Raw genomic sequence first — 24,726 nt, forward strand, 5'->3', positions numbered from 1 at the left:
TGATATTGGAAAGGTCTTCCATGGTTAATCAATAAAAGAGGGTTAAAATTGACAATTCAGCCTTTTATAGGGTATGAGTTGTGCGTACGTGAATCCTTTGAAGTGTATAAAGGTTCCACAACCCTACTTTTTTTCCTTCCCTGAAACTCTTTTTTAACTTAAGACTTCTTGTTGAAGTGTGATTTCCTTTCACAAATCCGTACGCTTATGGATACTCCAAGCATCATGTCTTCTGATGTAAAAGATGTTAATATTATTGTTAAGCCAGCAATCATGAAGGAAAAAGAAAGATCTCCGTTACCTCCATCTTTGAAAAAAAATAAGGAATGTGAGGAAGACAAGAGTTGTTCCTTCAAATTCTCAGAAGTTTTCTGATGTTCTTGAAGAGTTGAAGGAGACAAGAAAGGAGATTCAACAAATAAAGGCTTGTGTCTTGAGAACTCTTGAAATTCAGAAGGCCCTGGTTCGACATCTTCAGCCTAGAATTAAGGTTTGGTTGAATTGACTCCTTTCTTGACGAACCATATGTTCCCATGGCTGTTGATGACAAGGAGTTCGGGGACGATAAAGAATTTTTCAAAGGTCTTAATGTCTAGGAAATCTTCTTATAAGAATTTTATTCTTATGTTTTTAGGAAGAATAACTAGAGTTTGGAATAGCCATTATTGTGATTACACATAGCTATGTCCAACGATTTTCATCTTCAATGTTTGTAGATTTATTTGCTTAAATTCTAAAGTTTGTTTGGAAGATGATTTTTGCAGTATTAATTTTTATGGTTTTATATATTGCAAATTGTTATAGGATATGTGTGTTTGCGTCCGTGAACTATGATTGTCCCATACGTGGTCAAAAGTTAAGTCTTTCGTATGTCGATATGCAAGTATTGATAAAGGATTGAATGAACTTTTGAAAAAAAAAAAGATAAGCCTATTGTATGTCATTATGCAAATATTGATGGAAGATAGGTTGAGCTTTTAGTTACAAGGATTATGTCTATTGTATGTCATTGTGAAAATAGTGATGGAAAATAGAATGAATCCTTGTCTATTCCACAGTATTATTCCTTCCTGATCCATATTTTTTTGTATATACTGTGCGACTTCGTAAGTTCTCTTATGTTGAGCATTTCCGATTAAATTAATCATGGGTTCTCTTGTGGTTAATTTAATTGAGTATTTGGATACAAATTCATTTATTTTCCAAAGAAATCCTTCTTTTCCTTTGAAAGTAAGGTCGCTCTTTTTGTTCTTTCGGGAATGACATTATATGGGGGAGAGTTCTTAATTGAACTTATGCTTAATTGCCAAATTTGTGGGGAGTGCGGATGTGGAATATTATAGGGGTTATCTTGTATCTTTATAAAATCCTTGATGAATGCATTTAGCTTCGGCTATATGATTGCATCTAAAAAGTTGATATGTACTTTCTTTTGGTCATGAAGTGTCTCTATGGAAATTTCATGAGGATCCCACTAGTTTTCGTACCTTTGCCAATTTTATTGACAAAAAGGGGGAGAATTAATGTGTAGTTCGCACTACAAATACATATGGTTTTCAGATCATTATGTAAGGGGGAGTGGTTTTCATGTGAGATGAAGTATTGACTAAGGGGGAGGGATACATATCACCATAGTATTATTGTCAAAGTTGTGATGCAATTGAACTTTGATGTTGTGTAATAATACTATGACATTGTGTAACAATGATTGAGAGCTTTTGTTTTCTCATTGTTATGGCTACGGATCTTCAACAACGATGATGCTGCATTGAGTATCTTTGGAATCATTGGAGTGCTTGGAAGTGACGAAGATTTCGAGTAATGTTGAAGAACCAAGAGGATCATGCATGTGGAAGAGAAGCTGCAAAGTTTATTTATTTTGTATTCCATATGAATTGATAGTTTTGTCACTAAAATTGACAAAAGGGGAGATTGTTAGAGCACTGATCGGTCGAACTCGCAAGCGTTGCTATCTCAAGCTTGTTTGTCAAGTTTAGTTGCCAAAACTATAAGTCTTGATTTCTAGTCTACTAATAGCTAAGTCTCGGACTAGGATAGAAAGTTAGTTGAGCTCTAGACTCCATGGTGTTCATCATGCAAAGACGAAGAACTACTCAAGGAACTGGTGGAACTTCATCGACAAAAAGGTATGTGGAGACTTGAACTTATCTATCACTCAAAAGTCTACTTTATCTCCTTTCTTGAGACAAAAGTCGTATTGCTATATGGACTATGATTATACACATGTACTATTTCGAGTTGAGTTTATCGAAATATGTGTTGGTAAGATTTCGCTTTGGCCAAGTTAATCTTTACTAGTGACGAATGTCATATTAGTTTCAATTACTTGAAAATTGCTTTGACGAAAATAGTTTGTGAAGTACAATTATATAACGTCCTCTAAGAATGTTTCAGTGATTGAAATGAGAGTTTAGAATACATAACCATGGTTGTATATAAACATTGTGAGACAACTCAAATGTGTGTAAGTCAAATATCCTTGAACCAAAGTATGCGTACTTTGCTGCTCAGGATAACCGGAACAAAAGTCCGCGTACCAGTACGCGTACTTCCGGAAGTTCACATCCCATGAATTTCTGCTGGAGTTTGTGAAATGAAAACAAACTTAATCCGGGTACTTAATTGCGCGTACCAGTATGCGTACTTAAGTAGGTTATTTTATAAAAACAATTTAATTCGTGAACTAAGACATTTATATTTTAAGGAATGCAATCTTTGCAAAACGTGACTATAATGTTCGTGAATCGATTCGAGTGAATCAAAATTGTTTTTGTTTCGTTGTGTCTTGTATACTTTTATGAGATCTAAGCAATTTAACAACTCTCTAACTAGTTCATTTGAGTCATTTGAACTAGTTGTGGTAAAGAAGAATAAGGTTGATATGAAAGTGCCCATATGGCTAACCTATGGTTAATTACCGTTGAACCAACGACAAGTACACTTATAGGTACGGTTACTCAAACCTAAATGAAGTTACATTTCATGTGTGTATAACAAGCTAAGATTCGATCTAACGGTTGAAAGATATTAGCTTGAATCTAATCAGGTTTTCATCTAACGATGAATATTGAATGCTTTGTTACCAAGGTAGCATTCATTGCAAACCCTGATTTGAAGACTATATAAAGGAGAACTCTAGCAATTGGGAAACCTAATCCCCACACATCCTGTGTAATAGTAGTTGTAAGCTAGAGTATATTCTCCCTTAACCTTAGGTTTCTATGGAGACCATGTAGGTTAACGATCTGAAGACTTCATTGGCATTGTGAAGCCAGAACCAACTATTTTATCTGTAGTTGCGTGATCCGATCTTGCTGTTTCTCTTGTATTTGAGTATAATCGTAAGATTGGCTTGAGATTAATTTGTCCGATAGGCAAGATAGAAAAGTAGTCACAAACATCTTCGTCTCACTGTTTGTGATTCCGGAATATCTAGTTTCTCCATTATACGATTTAGATTATTCTGAGGTGATTGATAATTCTAGGCTGTTCTTCGGGAATATAAGTCCGGGTTAGCGGTTGGTTCATATTCACCTAGATTTATCAAAAGACGGAACAAAACTCGTAGGCATTTCTATGGGAGACAAATTTATCTATTCATGTATACTTTTCTGTGTGATACAGAATTGTTTATTAAGGTCTTCGACTTTGGGTCGTAGCAACTCTTAGTTGTGTGTGAGATCAGCTAAGGGAATCAAGTGCGTAGTATCCTGCTGGGATCAGATACGTAAGGAGCGCAATTGTACCTTGGATTAGTGTGATATTGGTTGGGGTTCAACTACAGTCCAGACCGAGGTTAGATTGTAGTAGGATAGTGTCTGTAGCGGCTTAATATTGTGTGTGTTCAATCTGGACTAGGTCCCGGGGCTTTTCTGCATTTGCGGTTTCCTTGTTAACAAAACTTCTGGTGTCTGTGTTATTTCTTTTCCGCATTATATTTTGTTATATAATTGAAATATCACAGGTTGTGCGTTGAATCGATCAATTGGTAAATCCAACCTTTGGTTGCTGATTGAAATTGATTAATACTTGAACATTGGTCTTTGGTACCATTCAAGTTAATTTCTCTTGTATTCAATTATACTCGCAGATTTCTATTTGCTTGATTAAGTATTGAATTGAGAAATTGAGATATAACTCCTTGATATAATTTTTATTAAGATTGAGTCTGACTGTCTAGTTGATTCTCTTAAAAGTATATTGGAGTTAGTCCATAAAGATTGCTAAGCGAATTATTGGGTGAGGTTGTTAGTCCCCCACTTTTTCAGAACTAGTTATGGTTAAGATGAATATGGTTAATATGAAAGTGTTCATATGGGTAACTTCAGTTAACTATTGTTGAGCCAATAAACGTGTACACGTTTAGGTAGGGTTACTCATATCTAAATGAAGTCACTTTTCATTTGTGTGTAACAAGCTAAGTTCAATCTAACAGTTGAAAGATATTAGCTTGAGTCTAATCAGGTTTTCATCTAACGGTGAATATTGAATGCTTTGTTACCAAGGTAACATTGATTGCAAACCCGGATTTGAAGACTATATAAAGGATAACTATAGCAACTGGGAAAGCTAATCCCCGCACCTCATGCGTGATACTAGTTGCGACTAGAGTCGATTCTCCTTTAACCTTAGGTTTTTCCAAAACCCTGTAGGTTAACGACTTGAACAGGGGATTAGTCCTCGAGTGATTTCGGGGGAGTTGAGTGTATTTTAAATCTCAGAGAGTTTGAGAGAGTGTAGGGAGTTTGAGAGAGTTTGGTGTTTTTGAGTTCAGGGAGTTTGGGGGAGTGTAGGGATTTTGAGAGAGTTTATTAGAGGGAGTTCGGGGGAGTTTGAGAGAGTTCACTCCTAACTCATTCTCTTTTAAGAAACAATAAACCCTCATTTGTAAATAACATTGATCTTTAACCAAAAGAAAAAAATAAATGAAAATGATCATATCTCTGTATCAATAGTATATTATTTTGTGTAACGAGATATTTTTTCCCTTCAATTTAACGGTCTCCATACAATTCTAACTCCCTTCGTTCACGAACATTTTCCCACATATCATCCGCTATACTCTTTCTCCATGCATTAGCTTCTTGACGTTGTTGTTCTTGAGTTTGTTGTGTCAAAATTTCGTCGTCATTTACAAGCGTTGATGGATGGCTATCTTCCTCTTCCTCTTCCTCGACCGGAAACTCATCTGAACGGCATTCTTTTCGTAAGAAGTTGTGTAGGCCTGCACAAGCTGTCATTATCTCCGCTTGCACCTGATACGGAAATGGAGGTTGAGACTTAAAGATCAAGAAACGAGACTTCACAACACCAAACAATCTTTCAACTACATTCCTCAAAGAAGCATGACGCATGTTAAATAATTCTTCAGCCTTTTTCGCATGATTACCCGTACCAGAAAATTCTTTCAAATGATAACGTTGGCCACAAAATGGTGTTAAACAATATCGTCGGTTTGCAAAGCCACCATCCCCCAAGTAATATTTACCTGAATAAAACACAAAAAGAAAACTTCGTCAAGTAGAACCCGAAAATAACTTAACCAAAAAACTCAAAACTTCACATTAGATAAAATTAAAATTACCTTGCGGTATTTTCAGTCCATTTCTTTTTGTCATTGTGTCGTTAAGTATTTTCGAATCATGAGCAGACCCTTCCCATCCACTGAGCACGTATATGAACTCCAAGTCGAAGTTGCAAACCGCTAACACATTTTGAGATGTAATTCCATGTCGATTCCGATAAACGACTGCATTTCTTTTCTCTACCATTGCTGGGAATGTGTACCGTACATAGCTCCAATGCAATCCTTAAAGTAAGGATAAAATCGTGTACTCTCACGAATTTTAAATGGAGTTGCACTTGTTGGCTTAGCCATCATCCTCGGAGCTATAGCATTTAAAGCTCGTAACATCCTGTTGAAGTTTTTACTAACTGTCCATCGAGAGCGACCAAATGTGTCACGTATTGTGCAATATCGTGAACTTTGGCCAACAACGAGTAAAAATGTACCAAGCATTTCTTCAATAGAAACACATCTTGTATCACATAATGATGTACTTTCTCTAATGATACAACATAGTTTTAGAAAAATATCAGGGTACATCCTATAACTTCTTCGAAAGTCTTCTGGGTCTTGACGCAAAACTCTCCTTATATAGTTATATCCAAACAAAGTAACTGGGAGTCTCATTGGTCTTTCAATACGCTGACTTTGTATGTATTGCAATTGCTTGATTATATCCATCAACCATGAATGCACCGCTGAAAGTATATTCAAAAATATGGATAGTTCAAATTCATTATTGCTGCTTACCTCTTCATCATCACTGCTTTCTTCTTCTGTATCAAAGGATTCATCTTCACTATCAGTAGATAAATCCAAATCAGACATGTTCACCTAAAAAGATGATAAAAGTACTTTTTTTATTAGAATCATCATTATTTCAAAAGCATAAAAGTATATGTATATAGAAAATAAGCGTATAGAATATAAAGTTCATAAATTCAATCATAATAACCATAAAGATGTCAATCCATAAAAATTAGTAGCAATCAATCCATAATAATAAGTTCTCAACTTGGAGAAAAAAATATTAAATACTAATAGTTACGAAGAAAAACGATCAAATGTTGTAACTCTAAAAGCCCATTAAACCTAATAGAAACTTGCAAAGATGACAGGTTTATGCTTTTAACTTTGAACCAATCCACAACTTTCTCTCTTCAGGAGTAAAACGTATGAATAAGTTCTTCTTGTGATTGTTGTCCAGCATTTCAATTACTTTCAGCTTATCTTCCAAAGAAATTTCATTCATGCCATAAACAGGATCCCATACTTGGTTATCTTTCTTATCCTTATCAATTCTACGCATTTCTTTTTCAATTTTGTGGTCTTCTTTCTCTTTCGCAATAAGAGCATGCATTGAATCAATAGAATAAGCAATCGATGAACTGTTGGCAATCAATTTCTCTAGATAATCAGACTGCCCAGTAGGATTAATTGATGTAGAAGAGTCACCAATGTCACACCTTGGTCTTTTCTTTGGTGTCGTTTTTCTGACGGGAATTTTCGTTGTGTTCATATCTTGAGTTTCATCTTTATCTTGTTCATCACTTTCCTCTAAGCCATATCCCACGTATGATACGTTAAAAGCACTATCATATTGCTCTCGTTGAGTATAATCAACATCGAAGTAATTATCTTGTTCATCTTCCTTATCACAGGTTCTAGCACTTGTACCCTCATGGGTAAGATCAACTGTAACTTTTCCAGAAGCACATTTATTCCCAAAAACAATAAGCAAGTCACCATAGTCTTTACCATTATCTTCCCTTAAGTTAGTTTGGTTTGGATGGCTCTGTTAACACACAAAATAAATAAAGGATAAAGCATGAATTAGAACTCTGCACAAAATAGAAGAAAAAAATATCAAATTAGTTGTCAGTAAGTAACACACACATACCTCAAAGTAATTGTTACACATCTCGTCGGATCCAGTAATCATCTTGTTAGCATCATCCCAACCGAATCCAGAAGTACAAGATTTAAACAAATCCTGGTATTGACCAAATCTAGTCTTCAGCCATCTATGTTTCCCTTTATAGTTCTCAAAAGATTTGTCACAACCACATGCTTGGTTAAGTTTTGGAAGTATCTCCTCTTCCACTATTCTCTTAGTAAAACATCCACTAGTGTCTTTCTTCTTCTCAAGTGTAGCTTCTACCAACAGTTCCAATAATTTCTCAGTCTCTCGAGTTGTCCATTGTTTGTAATTCGTAGTCACTTCCGTTTCGGGTTCCGTATTCTTATTCTTACAAACATTCTTTTTCTTCTTGTTGTTTTCAGAAGATTGGCTGGATTTTTCCATTCTATGGTGTGACATGTTAGCTACATTAGTACTTAGACTAATACTAGAACTTAACAAAGCAAGAAAGAAGAGATTCTATGGTGATGAAATTCAGCAAATTTCGTCTCTTTAGAAATCCGAGGAATCCCTCATTAACATAAAAATGATAAGAAATAAATATGGGTTTGATAGCTGTGCCCAAAGGTCTAAACCAAACAGGTCAGAAATCACGTTTTCAGGACTTGAATACGTCTTCAGAAAATTTTAGATTTCACAATCTTTACTCAAAAAATCATACAAAAATCATTGTGTGATGGAATTCAACAAATTTGGTATTGTTGCAAAGCTAAGAAACTCCTCTTTAACATAAAAATTATATCGCAAAGGAATGAGTTTTATAGATATGTCAGAATCATCTCGACAAACAGGGCAGAAATCACGTTTTCAGGACTTGAATACGTCTTCAGAAAATTTTAGATTTCACAATCTTTACTCAAAAAATCATACAAAAATCATTCTGTGAAGGAATTCAACAAATTTGGTCTTGTTGCAAAGCTAAGAAACTCCTCTTTAACATAAAAATTATATCGCAAAGGAATGAGTTTTATAGATATGTCAGAATCATCTCGACAAACAGGGCAGAAATCACGTTTTCAGGACTTGAATACGTCGTCAGAAAATTTTAGATTTCACAATCTTTACTCAAAAAATCATAAAAAAATCATTGTGTGATGGAATTCAACAAATTTGGTCTTGTTGCAAAGCTAAAAAACTCCTCTTTAACGTAAAAATTATATCACAAAGGAATGAGTTCTATAGATATGTCAGAATCATCTCGACAACAGGGCAGAAATCACGTTTTCAGGACTTGAATACATCGTCAGAAATTTTTTAGATTTCACGGTCTTTACTCAAAAAATCATACAAAAATCATTGTGTGATGGAATTCAACAAATTTGGTCTGGTTGCAAATCTAAGAAACTCCTCTTTAACATAAAAATTATATCACAAAGGAATGAGTTTTATAGGTATGTCAGAATCGTCTCGACAAACAGGGCAGGAATCACGTTTTCAGGACTTGAATACGTCGTCAGAAATTTTTTAGATTTCACGGTCTTTACTCAAAAAATCATACAAAAATCATTGTGTGATGGAATTCAACAAATTTTGTCTGGTTGCAAAGATAATAAACTCCTCTTTAACATAAAAATTATATCACAAAGGAATGAGTTTTATAGGTATGTCAGAATCGTCTCGACAAACAGGGCAGGAACATGTTTTTCAGAAAAATCTATACGAAAAACACTATTAGGGTTTTGACCGAGAGAGAGAGTACGCACAAAAAAAACTATACACAATCAAAATAAACAATCATGGGGATCAAAAATATGAAAAACAATCAAAATAGTACACAAATCAAACTATAAACAATCATGGAGATCAAAGAAGAAAAAAAACATACCTGGAAAAAACGTTTCCTCTTCTTTCTCCTATGGTTTTCTACGCACCAAACTCCTTCCCAAATCTCTACTCTTTTGAGAGATTTGTTGTGAGACCAAAATACACTAAAAACTCCTTCGAACTCCCTAAAGCAACCAACTCCCTAGTATTGTAGGGTTTTATGACTAACAGGGAGTTCAAGAGCTTTTTTTAAACTCCCCAACGACTAACAGGTGTTTTCTAGGGAGTTTAGGAGACTCCTCTAAACTCCCCCACGACTAACAGGGATTTGGAGAGACTCCCTCAAACTCCCCCACGACTAACAGGAGAAAACACAAATACATTAAAATCTCTCGAACTCTCCCACGACTAACCCCCCGGAAGACTTCATAGGTATTGTGAAGTCGGACCAACTATTTTCTATGTAGTTGCATGTTCTGATCTTGCTGTTTTCTATCGTGATTGAGTAATATATTCTCTAAGATTTGCTCGAGATTTGATTTACGATAGGCAATATAAAAAATAGTATCAAACATCTTCGTCTCATCGTTTGTGATTCCACAATATCTTGTTTCGCTACAATTCGATTAAGATTATTGTGAGGTGATTGATATTTCTAGGTTGTTCTTCGGGAATATAAGTCAAATATATCAATTGGTTCCTGTTTACCTTTATTTATCAAAAGACGGAGAAAAACTCATAGGTTTATCTGTGGGAGATAGATTTATCTATTCAATAGACTTTTCTGTGTGAGACAGATTGGTTTATCAAGTCTTCGACTTTGGGTCGTAGCAACTCTTAGTTGTGGGTGAGATCAGCTAAGGGAATCAAGTGCGTAGAGTCATGTTGGAATTCAGAGACATAAGGAGCACAAATGTACCTTGATCAGTGTGAGATTGGTTAGGGCTCAACTACATTCCAGCCTAAAGTTAACTTGGAGTAGGCTAGTGTCTGTAGCGGCTTAATACAGTGTGGTGTACAAATATGGACTAGGACCCGGGGTTTTCTGCATTTGCGGTTTCCTCGTTAACAAAACTTCTGGTGTTTGTGTTATTTCTTTTCCGTATTATATTTGTTTATATAATTGAAATATCACAGGTTATGCATAAGTTCAATAAATTATGAATCCAACCTTTGGTTGTTGATTAAATTGATTGACACTTGGATATTGGTTTTTGATATCGTCCAAGTTATTTCTTATATTTAATTGGGCTCGCAAATTCCTATTTGTTTGATTGCAGATTGAATTGAGAAATTGAGATATAAATCTTTGATATACTTTTCTTAAAATTGAGTCTGGTTGTCTAGTTGATTCTCTTGAAAGTATATTGGAGTTAGTCCATACATATTGCTAAGTGAAATATTGGGTGTGGTTTTTAGACCCCCGTTTTTTCAATTGGTATCAGAGCAGGTAAACACGTTTAAGACCTTATAAGTCTGTGTTTGTGGCAATCTGATTTGTGTGGATAGTTGTGTATCTCAAACTCGCACGCATTGAAATGAGTCCAAAAAGTTTTAATTATGCCAAATTTCTTGGGATTACCTCCAAGGATAACTCCTTTGCTGATTCTTCCGAATCCCGAGGTAGGAATTTCTTACTACCAGATTCTAATAACATTTCCTCTGGTGAGACATTTAGCTCCATGTCTAAAACTGAAATGGAACTCAACATAAATCAAAAAGCTGAGTCTATTGTTTTTCAAGATGCTAAGATAAAATCTCTTGAAGAAAAACATGATCAGCTTATTGATGAACTTGAGAAATCTCTTGGTCGAGAACAGGAATTCTATGGCATCATTGAGTCTTTCTCTAACAATATCGAAAAACTTGTTCAAGAAACTACTCTACAGCGTGAAAAGATTAGTACTCTTGAGGATATTGTTAAAGAAGATTCAATTAGAGAAAAACGTTTGATCGAGCCTCATTCATCAGATCTGGACATCCTTCATATTGAAAAAGAGAAATTGGTCACTTCCCTTCTTCTAGCTCAAAAATAGTGCAAATCTTTGAAAGAGGAAAACTCTGTTTTAATTAGAAAATCTTTTGTGTCTACCACTAATTCTCAGGCAGAATTACAATACATGAAGAAAAGTTCTCCAAAGGAAGTCCCTGCTAGGAAGTGTTTACATAACTTGCAGTCTTCTAATAGGGATATTAATTTAATACAGGTTCAGTCCAATGTTTCTCTTCCACGAACATGTTCTTTCTGTGGGAAAAAGAATCACTATGTTCAACATTATTTTGCTAGAAAAAAACAGATTTTTGATCTTCAAAATCTACTTCTTTTTACAGTTGACAGAGTAAACTGTCTGACGACCTCTACAATGGATTTCATTCCTGCAGAAAGCCAGAACTCTCATAAAAGGGATTTCAATGGTCTCTATTCTCAAAATCTCTACAGGGATCGTGTTTCTCCTCTTGGTGCAAACTCTTACACCACAAATATATGCATTCCCAGTGGTTATGAGAATATGTCTGGTAGATCTAAGTTTAGAAGGTGGAGACCTCTCTTCACTAATCCTATGGAACCAATTTATAGAGGCCCTAGACTTAATTCTCAGAAAATTCCCTCTAATGGAATTTCTAAAAAGGTTATGTCAAATTCTTCTGGAATTAGTAATAGATGAAGGAAGACAAGAAATACTAGGTTCAAACTCTCAGATGGTATTCACAGTGCATCTTTCAATACTCATGGTGGGATTACGTCTCACCTTGCTACCTAGTTCTAGGAAATTTCTTCCTTGTATCTAATTTGAGAGTTGCAAGGATGATATTTGCGAGATGCTCAAGTCTACTGTTGGTTACCATCTGTCTTATGTTTGTTTGTGTTGTTTTCCCCTTACATGAAGGTTAAGTCACTTCTTGACTTCCTGTAACCAATGTATCTCTTTCGCATGCTCTGATTATTGTTTTTTAGTTATTGAGCCATGATGGTAAGAGATATTTGAAAACATAGGGTATTTATTGTTGGATCTTTTCTGATCCATTAGCCTTCCACACCTAGTCCACGAACGTCCGTGTCTTTCTTGAGAGTTTTAGGGTTTCCACAACAAGGGTGTCCTTCTCTTGTTTATAAACATATATATATATATATATATATATTTCCCCCCTTCCATAATAACAAAAAAAAAAAGGAGAACTCCTCAAGACCTCAAGAAGTAGTGAATCTTGAGATGGAAGAAGACATTAAAGGATGCGATTCTGTTCAAGAACTTTTCTTGAAAAAGATGATTGAAAGGAAAGAGTATAACTCCTGGATTGGAGAATCTGTCAAGGAATTAATTCTTTTTCAGAATGACTCTAGGGTCGAATTTGCAAATCTTCAAATGCAAATAAATCAACTTATTGATGGTCAGACCAAAATCCTTGATAATCAATAGATATTGATCAGGAATCAAAAGAAACTTATCATGGACTGTGTCAAAGCTAGGAATCTTGCCCGCGTTGTTGATCAGAAAGTTAATGTTCTAACTCATGAACATGGAGTCTCTACGGTCAAAAGAATCAAGGATATCAATGATACCTTTTATGATGGACCCTTTCAGAGGTATGATGTTATCAAGGAAACTTGATTTTTTTTTGTCTAGAAAACTTCTTATGAAAATTTATTCTTGTGTTTTGAGAAGGATAACTAGGGTTTGGAATAGGAATTATTGCGAGTACACATAGCTATTGCCAACGATTATCATCTTACAATGTTTTTAGATTTATTTATTTAAATTATAAAGTTTATTTGGAAGATGATTTTGCAGTATTAATCTTTATGGTTTTATATATTGCAACTTGTTATGGGATATATATGTTTGCGTCCATGAGCTATGATTGTCCCATATTGGCTCAAAAGTTAAGTCTATCATATGTCTTTATGCAAATATTGATAAAAGATAGAATGAACTTTTGACAACAAAAGTTAAGCCTATTATATATGTCATTATGCAAATATTGATGGAAGATAGGATGAACTTTTGTCTACAAAGATTAAGTCTATTACATGTCTCTATGCAAATATTGATGAAAAATAGAATGAATATTTGAATATTCCGCAGTATTGGTATTTCCCTGATCCACATCTTTGTGTAACTACTGTGTGGCTCCGTAAGTTCTCTTATGTGAGCATTTCCGATTAAATTAATCATGGATTCTCTTATGGTTAATTTAATTGAGTATTTTGGATACAAATTCATGTTTCATGTGATTTGTTAATGTCCAAAGAAATCCTTCTTTTCTTGTGAAAGTAAGGTCGCTCTTTTTGTTCTTTCGGGAATGACATTTATGGGGGAGAGTTATTAATTGAACCTATGCATAATTGCCAAATCTTTGTGGCGAGTGCGGCTGTGGACTATTGTAGGAGTTTTCTTGTATCTTTATAAATTCCTTGATAAATACACTAGATTCGTCTATGTGAAATCATCGAAACAAAGTTGATATGTTCTCTTTTGGTCATGAAGTATCTCTATGGAAATTTCATTAGGATCCCACTAATTTTCGTACCTTTGCCAATTTATAATGACAAAAAGGGGGAGAATATATTCATGTGTAGTTCACACTACAAATATATATGGTTAACGGATCATTATGTAAGGGGGAGTGGTTTTCATGTGAGATGAAGTATTGACTAAGGGGGAGTGATACACTGATACATATCACCATAATATTGTTGTCAAAGTTGTGATGCAATTGGACTTTGATACATTTATATAATAAGGAATACAATCTTTTGCAAATTGTGGCTATAATGTTCATGACTTGATTCGAGTGAATCAAAATCGATTTTGCTTCAATTGTGTCTTGTATACTTCTAGGAGAATATAAAAAATTGAACAACTCTAGAACTAGTTTCATTTGAGTCATTTGAAGTTATGGTTAAGATGAATATGGTTGATATGAAAGTGTTCATATGGCTAACTTCGGTTAACTATTGTTGAGCCAACAAAGGTGTACACGTTTAGGTACGGTTACTCATATCTAAATGAAGTCACTTTTCATTTGTGTGTAACAAGATAAGTTCGATCTAACGGTTGAAAGATATTAGATTGAGTATAATCAAGTTTTCATCTAACGGTGAATATTGAATGCTTTGTTACCAAGGTAACATTGATTGCAAACCCTGATTTGAAGATTATATAAAGGAGAACTCTAGCAACTGGGAAACCTAATCCCCACACCTCCTGTGTGATACTAGTTGCGACTTGAGTCGATTCTCCTTTAACCTTAGGTTTTTCCAAAACCCTGTAGGTTAACGACCTGAAGACTTCATTGGGATTATGAAGCCAGATCCAACTATTTTCTCTGTAGTTGCGTGTTCTGATCTTGCTGTTTTTTATTGTGATTGAGTACTATCTTCTCTAATATTTGGTCGATATTTAATCTCCGATAGGCAAGATAAAAAGTAGTCACAAACATCTTCGTCTCATCGTTTGTGATTCCACAATATCTTGTTTCGTTTCCATACGTTTAAGATTATTGTAAGGTGATTGATATTTCTAGGTTGTTCTTCGGGAATATAAGTCAAATATATCAATTGGTTCCTGTTTACCTTTATTTATCAAAAGACGGAGAAAAACTCATAGGTTTATCTGTGGGAGATAGATTTATCTATTCAATAGACTTTTCTGTGTGAGACAGATTGGTTTATCAAGTCTTCGACTTTGGGTCGTAGCAACTCTTAGTTGTGGGTGAGATCAGCTAAGGGAATCAAGTGCGTAGAGTCATGTTGGAATTCAGAGACATAAGGAGCACAAATGTACCTTGATCAGTGTGAGATTGGTTAGGGCTCAACTACATTCCAGCCTAAAGTTAACTTGGAGTAGGCTAGTGTCTGTAGCGGCTTAATACAGTGTGGTGTACAAATATGGACTAGGACCCGGGGTTTTCTGCATTTGCGGTTTCCTCGTTAACAAAACTTCTGGTGTTTGTGTTATTTCTTTTCCGTATTATATTTGTTTATATAATTGAAATATCACAGGTTATGCATAAGTTCAATAAATTATGAATCCAACCTTTGGTTGTTGATTAAATTGATTGACACTTGGATATTGGTTTTTGATATCGTCCAAGTTATTTCTTATATTTAATTGGGCTCGCAAATTCCTATTTGTTTGATTGCAGATTGAATTGAGAAATTGAGATATAACTCTTTGATATACTTTTCTTAAGATTGACTCTGACTGTCTAGTTGATTCTCTTGAAAGTATATTGGAGTTAGTCCATACAGATTGCTAAGCGAAATATTACGTGTGGTTGTTAGACCCCCGCTTTTTCAGTTATATATTTCTTTCTAAATCAGTTCGAAACATTCACGAATTTTACCAATGACACATATCACTGTTCCAGGCTAATTTCGAATGATAAAATTTGAATCATGATTTTGATTGCGAACAATAGTTGTCCTCAACCGAAATTAATCAAGTATGAAAAATGTTCATTAATCTTAGTAATATTTCGAGAACTAAACAAGATGTTTCTTGACTCGAAATTCTTGATATGCTTATGATAGTCTAACTAGTTATGCGACATCGTCTCATGGATAGAATGATGAATATAAGAGAAATAGGTGGTTCAGTCTCCACTTACCTTTTGTTGAAGAATTTCTCCAAAAGCTTCCGTTGATCTCCGCCTTCAAACGGTAGAACGCAATAATGACTGCCATGATGTCCGTTTCTCAACTACACTTCTATCCTAATCCGAGACTTAACTAATTGTAGACTAGAAATCAAGATATAGTTTTGACAACTAAATTTGACAACAAGCTTGATATAGCAGCACTTGTGAGCTCGACCGAGCAATGCTCTAACAACTACTAATCCACTGAGAGTTTACCAGTGTTTTGCCTAATCTAGAAGAAACATGATCAATACCAGATATGTGGTTAGACCAAGTGGTGTCATAACCCACATAACCCAAATACATTAGTCCTAGTTGTTGAAATTTTTTTCTGATATGACTAACATGATGAGTATGGATAGTATGACTATGACATGGTAAATTTGAATCACCTAATAGAGCCCAAGGAAGATCGACATAACTATGCATATCCAAAAGATATTGCCACTGATTATTGTTGTCAACACCATTATGAGCACCATACATAAATGTAATCAAGAAATCGTAGCTATGATCATGAGTATGGATAATAACAAAAATTGTACCATTAGTAGTATGTATAATTTCAACATCTACTCCATCTTTCCAAGATAAAGCAATACCACTAGATAGACTAATTGCAGGACAAAACCAATATTGAGGATATCTAGTATGAGAAAGATAAAATCTCATATTATTAGGTTGAGCTTTAGTTTCTGACATAAAGAAAATATCTGGCTCATATTGACTTAAACAAAATTTAAGATAATCTTTAGTACGAGGGTTTCCTATACCTTCACAGTTCCAGGAAAATATTTTCATACTTTTAGAGCTAAAAAAGAAAATGTGAAAAGAGTAGTAAAAACAAAGGGTCAAAAAAAAAGAAGATAATACATAAAGAGAGGTTGAGAAAACCACATGTCTCCATGCGCCAGTATGATTTTGAGCAGCATTAGCAGCAACAATGTCCCACACATTTTCTTGATCAGAAGCAGTATTATCATCTTGCACATAGACATTTTTAAAATCTTGAATAGTAGTAATGTTATTCTCAAAATCATCAGCAGCATCTTGAGCCTCAGAAGTTATAACCAAAGTAGGAACATGACGATATCTTTTCTTAGTGCCACTAGTACTAGCACCATCACTTGACAAAGTATACACCGGAAACAATGAAGTAGAAGGTTGAGATTGATTGTTACGTGATGAAGAAGCTCCAGAACCAGAGTCAGTAGCTGAGAAAATTGATATACGCATCCAATCAAACAGACGAGATTGTTCTTGAGCAAAAGGCTGTCTCAGTCTGTTACGTAGTTGAGACCCATGTTGTAGAAAAAGTTGAGCTTCCTGTTGGGGATTTATTTGAGGAGGCAAAATAGGTTCAACAAATCCAAAACCTCGAACAGTTTCTCCCATCTCAATCCTTTTATGAGCCATATCAACACAATCATTTTCCTCATGATTAGGGACCTTACAATCAGAACAAAGTCGATATGGTTGTTTCTCATAAAAGAAACCAATCCATTTAGTCACACTAGCAGCATTAGCAGCAGTGATACCAGTGATAAGTAGAGTATTAACATTGATAAGGATTAAATCTCTATACTTGGAAGAAGTTGGAGGATTTACTCCATCAGGTTCAACAATTCTAACTTCACCCACAATATTACCAATCATACGTAAGATATCATCATAAGTGAATTTTGGTAACAAGTATTTGTATTCTAACCAGTAAGGTGAAATCGAGAGATCAAGCTGATAATAATCCATAGTCAGGTTCCACTCTTTTAGCACTATCAAATAACCATCAAAATTTCAAGCACCCCAAAAAATAATTGCTTTTTTATCTTCATAAACTTGAAATTTGATAACAAAGATATTAGGCTCCAAATTACGCACCTGAACCATCCATTGGTTATATCTTCGTAAGTGTGGCCAAATGAATTTAGCAGCACGCTCTACATCTTGCCAAATCATAACACCATGAGCATAAAGTTTTCCAGCAAGACTATACCTTCAGTCTCTAACTCCAGATAAAATTGCAGTATTATAATGCATTACTACCCTTCTTCTAAGAGGTTCTTCACTTATTGAAACATCCTCCATTTGCTAAGTAATGTTATTCATAATAGGTCTAGCCATCAAAGTGAAGAGATGAAAAAGTAAATAAGAACCGGGAAGGGTATGAGACAAAAGGTAGCTGATGAAATGGTTTTTACAGATGAAATTTAAAGGAGGTGTCAAGTGATACAAAGGATATGTATATATGGATTTCAAAATTGAATAAAGAAAGAGGTGTCAAGAATTGATGAAGATAGATATGGGTGATAAGCTTTAAAAAATTCGAAAGCAGATAAAAGATTGAAAATATCAAAGCTTGTGAAGAACTTTGGATAACATCGTGAACAGATTTCCGTAAAGGTAATTTAGAATGACCCATGTGATGAAACCAGTTCAGATAACTATGAAGTAAAGAGATAACAATGAACAACACCTGCACCACTGCAATTAAAAGACAACTTTTGTAGATGACAACTTTGAAACTGCCAACTGTGAAGAAATTTCATGATGTGATAGGACACGACTGTTGCACCAATGCGTGGAAACAAGGAGGAGAAGACTAAACTGCCATTAAAGGTTAAAGACACATTTAAAATCAGAGAATTACATAAAAAAATTGAAATAAGGAAATTAGGGCAAAAAAAAAAACAGAGGAAAAACAAAAAAGAAAAGCAACATTAAATTGCAATTAATATAGAGAAAAATTCAGATAAGTCTGTAAAGAAATTGATTGGAGCGATTAAAACCAGAACGAATAAATTTTTTTATTGGTAAATCAAGGTTGACTAAGTTGAATGAGGTGTTGACTTTTGCTTGACCATATTTCCAGAGAGGAGAGAGACGACGTATTCCATTTCGCTGCAATTGGAGCCAAGACACAAGACAGTTCATGAACTTATCTTAATTAAGCAGTCTATTTTCCACCGGTCATTCTTCATTATCATTCTTCATTATAATGATAATTATCATTATCAGTTCTGCCCAAATTATGAAAATTATAAAAAATGAAAATATCATTTTTCCTGGAACCGAGGAGTATAAATGCACATGCTTTGTCAGTATGGCAATGTCACCGACTAACCAGAACCTACCATTGAAAATTTACTATTGGATTCCTCACCGGAGGTCATAAACTTTCACTGATTTTACCGGCTACAGTGGTCCTCCTAATTCCTAGACCTAAAATCCGAAAGAAAAAGAAAAATACAAACGGAATCCTGAAAATTAGACCGAGTCGTCGTCAAAACTCTCGTGTGTGCGTAGTGGACTAGTAGTTCTGAGCGGACCAAACTAGAGAGACCAAAATCACAAAAACCCTTTCTAGGGCTCTCCCTCACTCTTCACTCCAGTGAAGACGCAGCCCTCAATTTCATCCTCTCTTCCACACAAATTCAACTCCAAAAACTAAATTCTCCACTATATTTCTCTCGATCGAATAAGATTTGATTCCAAATGTTCGGCGACGGCTGAATATTTCCGAGGATTCCTCTTCTCATACTGGTAAGTAATTCCCATCTTCTTTCTCCCCCATTTATTTCTCGGTTTGTGGTTCTTCAATGTCCTAATTCTGGTCCATTTTTCATTGCTGTTAATTTCTAGGTCCGTTTCTATTGAGATTTCGGTGTTTTACTACTTGGTTGTTGACTTGTTGGTGAAGATGGCAACAACAACAACTCAGCTGCCATGCTTGTCACCTGGGCAAAGGGTTATGTTGGATAGTCGAATGGGTGGAATTAGTTTGAACAAGATGATGTTTAATAATAATGTGATGGTTGGTTCGAAGAGTATAAGTTTGAGTTCACAGCGATTTAGATGTTCATCACTTAATAATAATTCGCGTAGTAATGGGATTAACCCTTTCTTGAATTTACATCCTGAAGTGTCTATGTTGAGAGGTAATGAAAGAATTGACACGGTTATTAATCCGAAAAATGATGGGTCGATTGGGAAAATTACTGAGAGTTTGATTGATTCGTCTATCCCGGAGGAGAATTACAGTACAGCTAAGATTAAAGTTATTGGTGTTGGTGGTGGTGGGTCGAATGCTGTTAATAGAATGATTGAGAGTAATATGAAAGGGATTGAGTTTTGGATTGTTAACACGGATATTCAAGCTATGAGAATGTCGCCTGTGTTTCCGGATAACCGGTTGCAAATTGGTCAGGAGCTGACTAGGGGTCTTGGTGCTGGTGGTAACCCTGATATTGGTATGAATGCTGCTAAAGAGAGTAGAGAAGCTATTGAAGAGGCACTTTATGGTTCTGACATGGTATTTGTAACGGTAAGCTTAACTCACTTTTGGGTGTTCATTTCTTGTTTGGTTATGTTCTTTTAACCTTCATATGATTCAGCTTTATCGCACGTTATGATTCGCTAATCAAGTATGTATATGATATCAGATATTCACTAAAAGTCACTAGCTAGGTTAGTCTGTGGACTGCATAATTTGGAAGTATGTAATCTTGCACGTATATCTTCCCTGCAATGTAACATTAAGTTTCTATAACAGAAGGTTGTATAGGACATTAGGGCTGCTTGCCCGGTTTTGGTGCAATTCACTTGTTCTTTCTTGTGTTAGTTCTCACTTTTCTTTACTTTCCTAATTCTTGATTTTGACTTTGCACATGCAGGCTGGAATGGGTGGAGGAACTGGCACTGGTGGGGCCCCAATACTTGCAGGGATTGCTAAATCAATGGGCATTTTGACCGTTGGTATTGTTACAACACCGTTCTCCTTTGAAGGGCGAAGACGAGCGGTTCAAGCACAGGAAGGAACTGCTGCTTTGAGAGACAATGTTGACACTCTGATTGTCATTCCAAATGACAAATTGTTGACTGCTGTCACCCAGAATACCCCTGTAACAGAAGCATTTAATTTGGCTGATGATATACTTCGTCAAGGTGTTCGTGGTATCTCTGACATAATTACGGTACGTCTTGCCCAGAAAATGAAGCCGTGCTCATGGGTTATTCCATTTTCCTGGATTAACTGAAATGAAGCCTCAATAGTATATATCTAAATATCTTGGAGGTCTTTACCATGTTCTTTTTGCTTTGTTAAACGATCTGAACTACATGACTTGCAGATTCCAGGCCTTGTAAATGTTGATTTTGCTGATGTGCGAGCCATTATGGCTAATGCAGGCTCGTCTTTGATGGGGATAGGAACTGCAACAGGTAATTTCTGGAGCTCTACTTGAAGGTTAGCATCTGTTTTAAGCATGCATTTTTCTGTTAGATGCTATCTATTGAAATTGCCAATTTTTTCCTTGCGGACCTTACCATGGATAGCTTAGGCTAAGTTAGTGTTTTGCCTTGAAATTGGTTAAGGGTGGATCAAAAATATTCCTCTTAGTTGCCTCACTTGATGGGGTCAATTCAACTTTTTTATGCCTTCCATATCCCATGTCAGCATATCTATGTGGGAGGAACCAGTGATTCTCATAATCTTTTTCACCAACAGGGAAATATGCAGTCATCAGAGATTGCTTGCTTTAAATATGAAACTTTTCTTGTTTGGCTAAGGGTTTGATTTGCTGGAATATTTCACTGAGTGTAGTGCAAATCATTTCTCTGCAGGCAAGACCAGGGCAAGAGATGCTGCATTAAATGCCATCCAATCACCCTTACTAGACATTGGCATAGAAAGGGCTACTGGAATCGTGTGGAACATCACTGGTGGAAGTGATTTAACTTTATATGAGGTACACACTTCTTTTGTTTTCCGTGTTTTGCATGTTTGGTATATATTTGCGCATAAGCCGAGTTTGAAACATTGCTAATCTTCTTCTCCATATTGTAATTCCAATTCTTTTCAACTCAGTTGTTTATTTGTTCTTCTTTTGCTAGAAGTGATGTCCAATGTATGTGTAGCTTCATCTCCCAAATTCATCATGTTTATGCAGGTAAATGCTGCAGCAGAGGTAATATATGACCTTGTTGATCCAAGTGCAAATTTGATATTTGGAGCAGTTATAGATCCATCACTCAGTGGTCAAGTAAGTTGCCATGGCTCATAATTCAGTTGATTAAGTACTTAGGATCTTGCATAACCTCCAAGGCTTTAACTCATTGTTTCAGCATACCAAATGAATTACCGGCTTAAAACCCCAAATGGTTTGGTGGTTAAATGGATCCAACTTTCTTTGACAGGAATAAAACATCGATGCCTTTTATTTTTAATTTTGCTTAGGATATATTTTAACATGTCACCTTTTGTTTTTTCATCAGGTAAGTATAACTCTGATTGCCACTGGATTCAAACGGCAAGAAGAAGCTGAAGGAAGGCCTCCTGTTCAGGTGATGATCACTTACCGTTTTCTTTCCAAGAGAAGTAGAATTCTATTTCGTTCCTTGGCTTCAAAATTCTAATATACTATTATCAGGGTAAATTGCAGGGAACTCAGTTACCAAATGGGGACATCAACCTTGGCGGAATGAATCGACGACCTTCCTCTTTCAACGAAGGCAGCTCAGTGGAGATCCCTGAATTCCTGAAGAAAAAAGGCCGACGCTTTCCCAGAGCTTGACAAATTCTTTTGTAATATATTACACCCTTTTTTACATTGTTTTTCAGTTTAGCAGGACTATATCTACATTTCCACTAGTTGTTTTTTCATGTCTAGCCTAGACCCCACTCTCTGTTGCTTTTACTAGTTTTGAAGTGATAAATAAGTAAAGTCATGTTGAATTGCAGTCATACATTCATCTGTTTTTTTGCCTGGCTGCTAATGCGTGGTGCCAATTTGCAGCTATTCTCTGTTTTTTTCTATACCTGATATTTTTGAAATTTGAAACTGATGTTTGCAACTTGGTTCTCAGAATCTGGACTTTAGTACTAGATCTAGGGGTTGCTCTTAGTTCTGTGGGGGGTACTTTGTGGAGAATGATAACAGGGTGTTATAATGATTGATGTGGAAAAGAGTGGTTTGAAATGCCCTTTTCATAGAATGACTAGTGAACCACACAAAAGATGAATAGACACGTACAAATATCAGAAGCCACATACAATTGGAGAAGCAGAATAATGACGTGTAAACTAACATCCCACCAGTTCAGTCTCTCTCTACTTATATACTCTCCCCACACCCATCTTAAAGTTCAGTTCAGAATCCTTTTTCTCCACAATCTTCAAGCTTAGGTGTCGCCAGATATGGTTAGTCCTAAGCGTAATTTCTCCGATCACCTGCAGAAGGTCTCGCCGATTCCTTCAGAATCAGTGAAACCTCATCTGTCTAGCAACAGTTGGGTGGTTGAAATCAAAGAAGCCCCACCAGCTTTGATTCCTATTGGAATTGTTAAAGAACCAGCAGCCAAATTTGATGCATTGGTTGATGAAGATTCCGGCCGCGAGAAACTAAAGAGACATAGAGTTGAAGTAGCTGGAAGAGTTTGGATTCCGGATAGTTGGGGACAGGAAAAGCTTATGAAGGATTGGATTGATTGTTCTGCTTTCAATGCTTCATTAGTTCCGGCAGGACTATTGTCGGCTCGACAAGCGTTGATTGAAGATAGACGGCGCGCAAACTCTATTGGATTAAGGGTATAAACGAACAGGTGTTAAATTTTGTTACATGAATAACAAATCTATGTCAATGAACTTGCATCTCTTAGTAGTTGTAGTGAATGAAAAGCAAAATGATTTTCAACATGTTCATATGTTTTTTAGCATGTTAATGAATGAAATAAAGTTACGATTCCCTGCAAATATGTTCAATTTGGCATATGTTGTTTTACTAGTATACTGGTTCAATGATCTAATGACACTGATTCTGCCTTATGTCACAGATGAAGGAGACTACGGTCGGTGAAGCTGTGGTTTCTAGCCCTTCGAGGAGCTGAAAATTGATTCGGGATGAAAAGAAAAAGCGCTAGAGGTTACGAGGTGACTATGGTATGCTTATGGGTATTGATCAAAATAACAAATTTTTCTTTGTAATATTAAAGACAAAAATTCTTGAGACAGTGTATATATATCAGCTTAGCAAACGACTCTGTAAGAATCTTGGTTTTCTTATGCTGATGAGTTTTATTTTGTGATGATCTTGTTTCAACTTAACCAACTAAATTTGGATTTCTACTGCGAATCATATTGTTCTTGAGCTCTTGATTGTTTATCCATGTTTTCATTTCTTTTTTGCAAGAAATCTGTATTTCGGTCTGTGACCATAGTAGAGATTGAATGGGTTAGGTAGCGGAGGATTACTAGTCATTCATTACATTGACAGGATAGTAAACCTCCTCTACTGAATTGAGACGATTTCATCGAGGATTTAATAGCACTGTAAAGAGTCCTGTTCCAATTCAAGAGAATGTCCATTATCTAGACCATGCAGCAACATGTACCAGACTGAAAAATAAATCCTGTTTGAAGCTCATTTCATTCCGTCATGGAGTTTCTCGGGAGCTAAAGAAAATAGAACCACTTATATCAAACACTAAACGTGGCCGTCTTTGTTTAACCGTCGGTTTTGATATACCAGGTAATAGTATACTTCTGACTTGTTTTTGAATGAAATTCATTTTACCTACCAGTTCCTGAAATGCCATTTCAGAAGTCCCAGCCGATTTGATGCCTGTTTTCATGAATAAGTTAATTATCAACAATGCCAGACCTGGCGCAAGAGAATTGGCTGCAAATAGAAAAATTACCATAAACTTTTATATCTAGGCCTACCTTTCGGCTTTCAAGATAGGTGTACTATGGTCCGGAATGGGAGAATGGAAGGGAAACTCGCACCTTTAAGAAACAATACCTGTCAAAAGCAGGAAG

At 35.6% G+C, this 24,726-nt stretch overlaps 1 protein-coding gene across 3 annotated transcripts; it reads left to right on the forward strand.

Moving 5' to 3' along the window:
- Nucleotides 1–19,222: 19,222 nt before the first annotated feature.
- On the forward strand, nucleotides 19,223–24,055 carry LOC113313799 (cell division protein FtsZ homolog 2-2, chloroplastic-like). 3 transcript variants are annotated; one of them, XR_003342053.1, is made up of 9 exons: nucleotides 19,223–19,454; nucleotides 19,554–20,235; nucleotides 20,585–20,884; nucleotides 21,041–21,131; nucleotides 21,534–21,658; nucleotides 21,860–21,952; nucleotides 22,185–22,253; nucleotides 22,340–23,510; nucleotides 23,742–24,040. XR_003342053.1 is itself a non-coding variant. In XM_026562582.1 (9 exons), exons 2-8 carry the CDS (start codon nucleotides 19,612–19,614, stop codon nucleotides 22,481–22,483), a joined length of 1,446 nt encoding a protein of 481 aa, XP_026418367.1. In that variant the 5' UTR covers nucleotides 19,223–19,454; nucleotides 19,554–19,611; the 3' UTR covers nucleotides 22,484–22,494; nucleotides 23,742–24,055. The 3 variants fall into 3 exon arrangements, 1 of the variants encoding a protein (XP_026418367.1); XR_003342054.1 differs by having other exon boundaries at nucleotides 22,352–23,510; XM_026562582.1 differs by having other exon boundaries at nucleotides 22,340–22,494; nucleotides 23,742–24,055.
- Nucleotides 24,056–24,726: the final 671 nt, after the last annotated feature.

Source organism: Papaver somniferum, chromosome 9 (genome assembly GCF_003573695.1).
Source record: "Papaver somniferum cultivar HN1 chromosome 9, ASM357369v1, whole genome shotgun sequence".
In the NCBI taxonomy this organism is placed as follows: domain Eukaryota; kingdom Viridiplantae; phylum Streptophyta; class Magnoliopsida; order Ranunculales; family Papaveraceae; genus Papaver; species Papaver somniferum.

Bases quoted from the DNA above. Each gene is read 5' to 3' on its own strand.
- LOC113313799 (XM_026562582.1), top strand. From the start codon at position 19,612: ATGGCAACAACAACAACTCAGCTGCCATGCTTGTCACCTGGGCAAAGG. The intron at 20,236-20,584 runs GTAAGCTTAACT...TTGCACATGCAG, and splicing joins CTGACATGGTATTTGTAACG to GCTGGAATGGGTGGAGGAAC. The intron at 21,132-21,533 runs GTAATTTCTGGA...ATTTCTCTGCAG, and splicing joins GGGGATAGGAACTGCAACAG to GCAAGACCAGGGCAAGAGAT.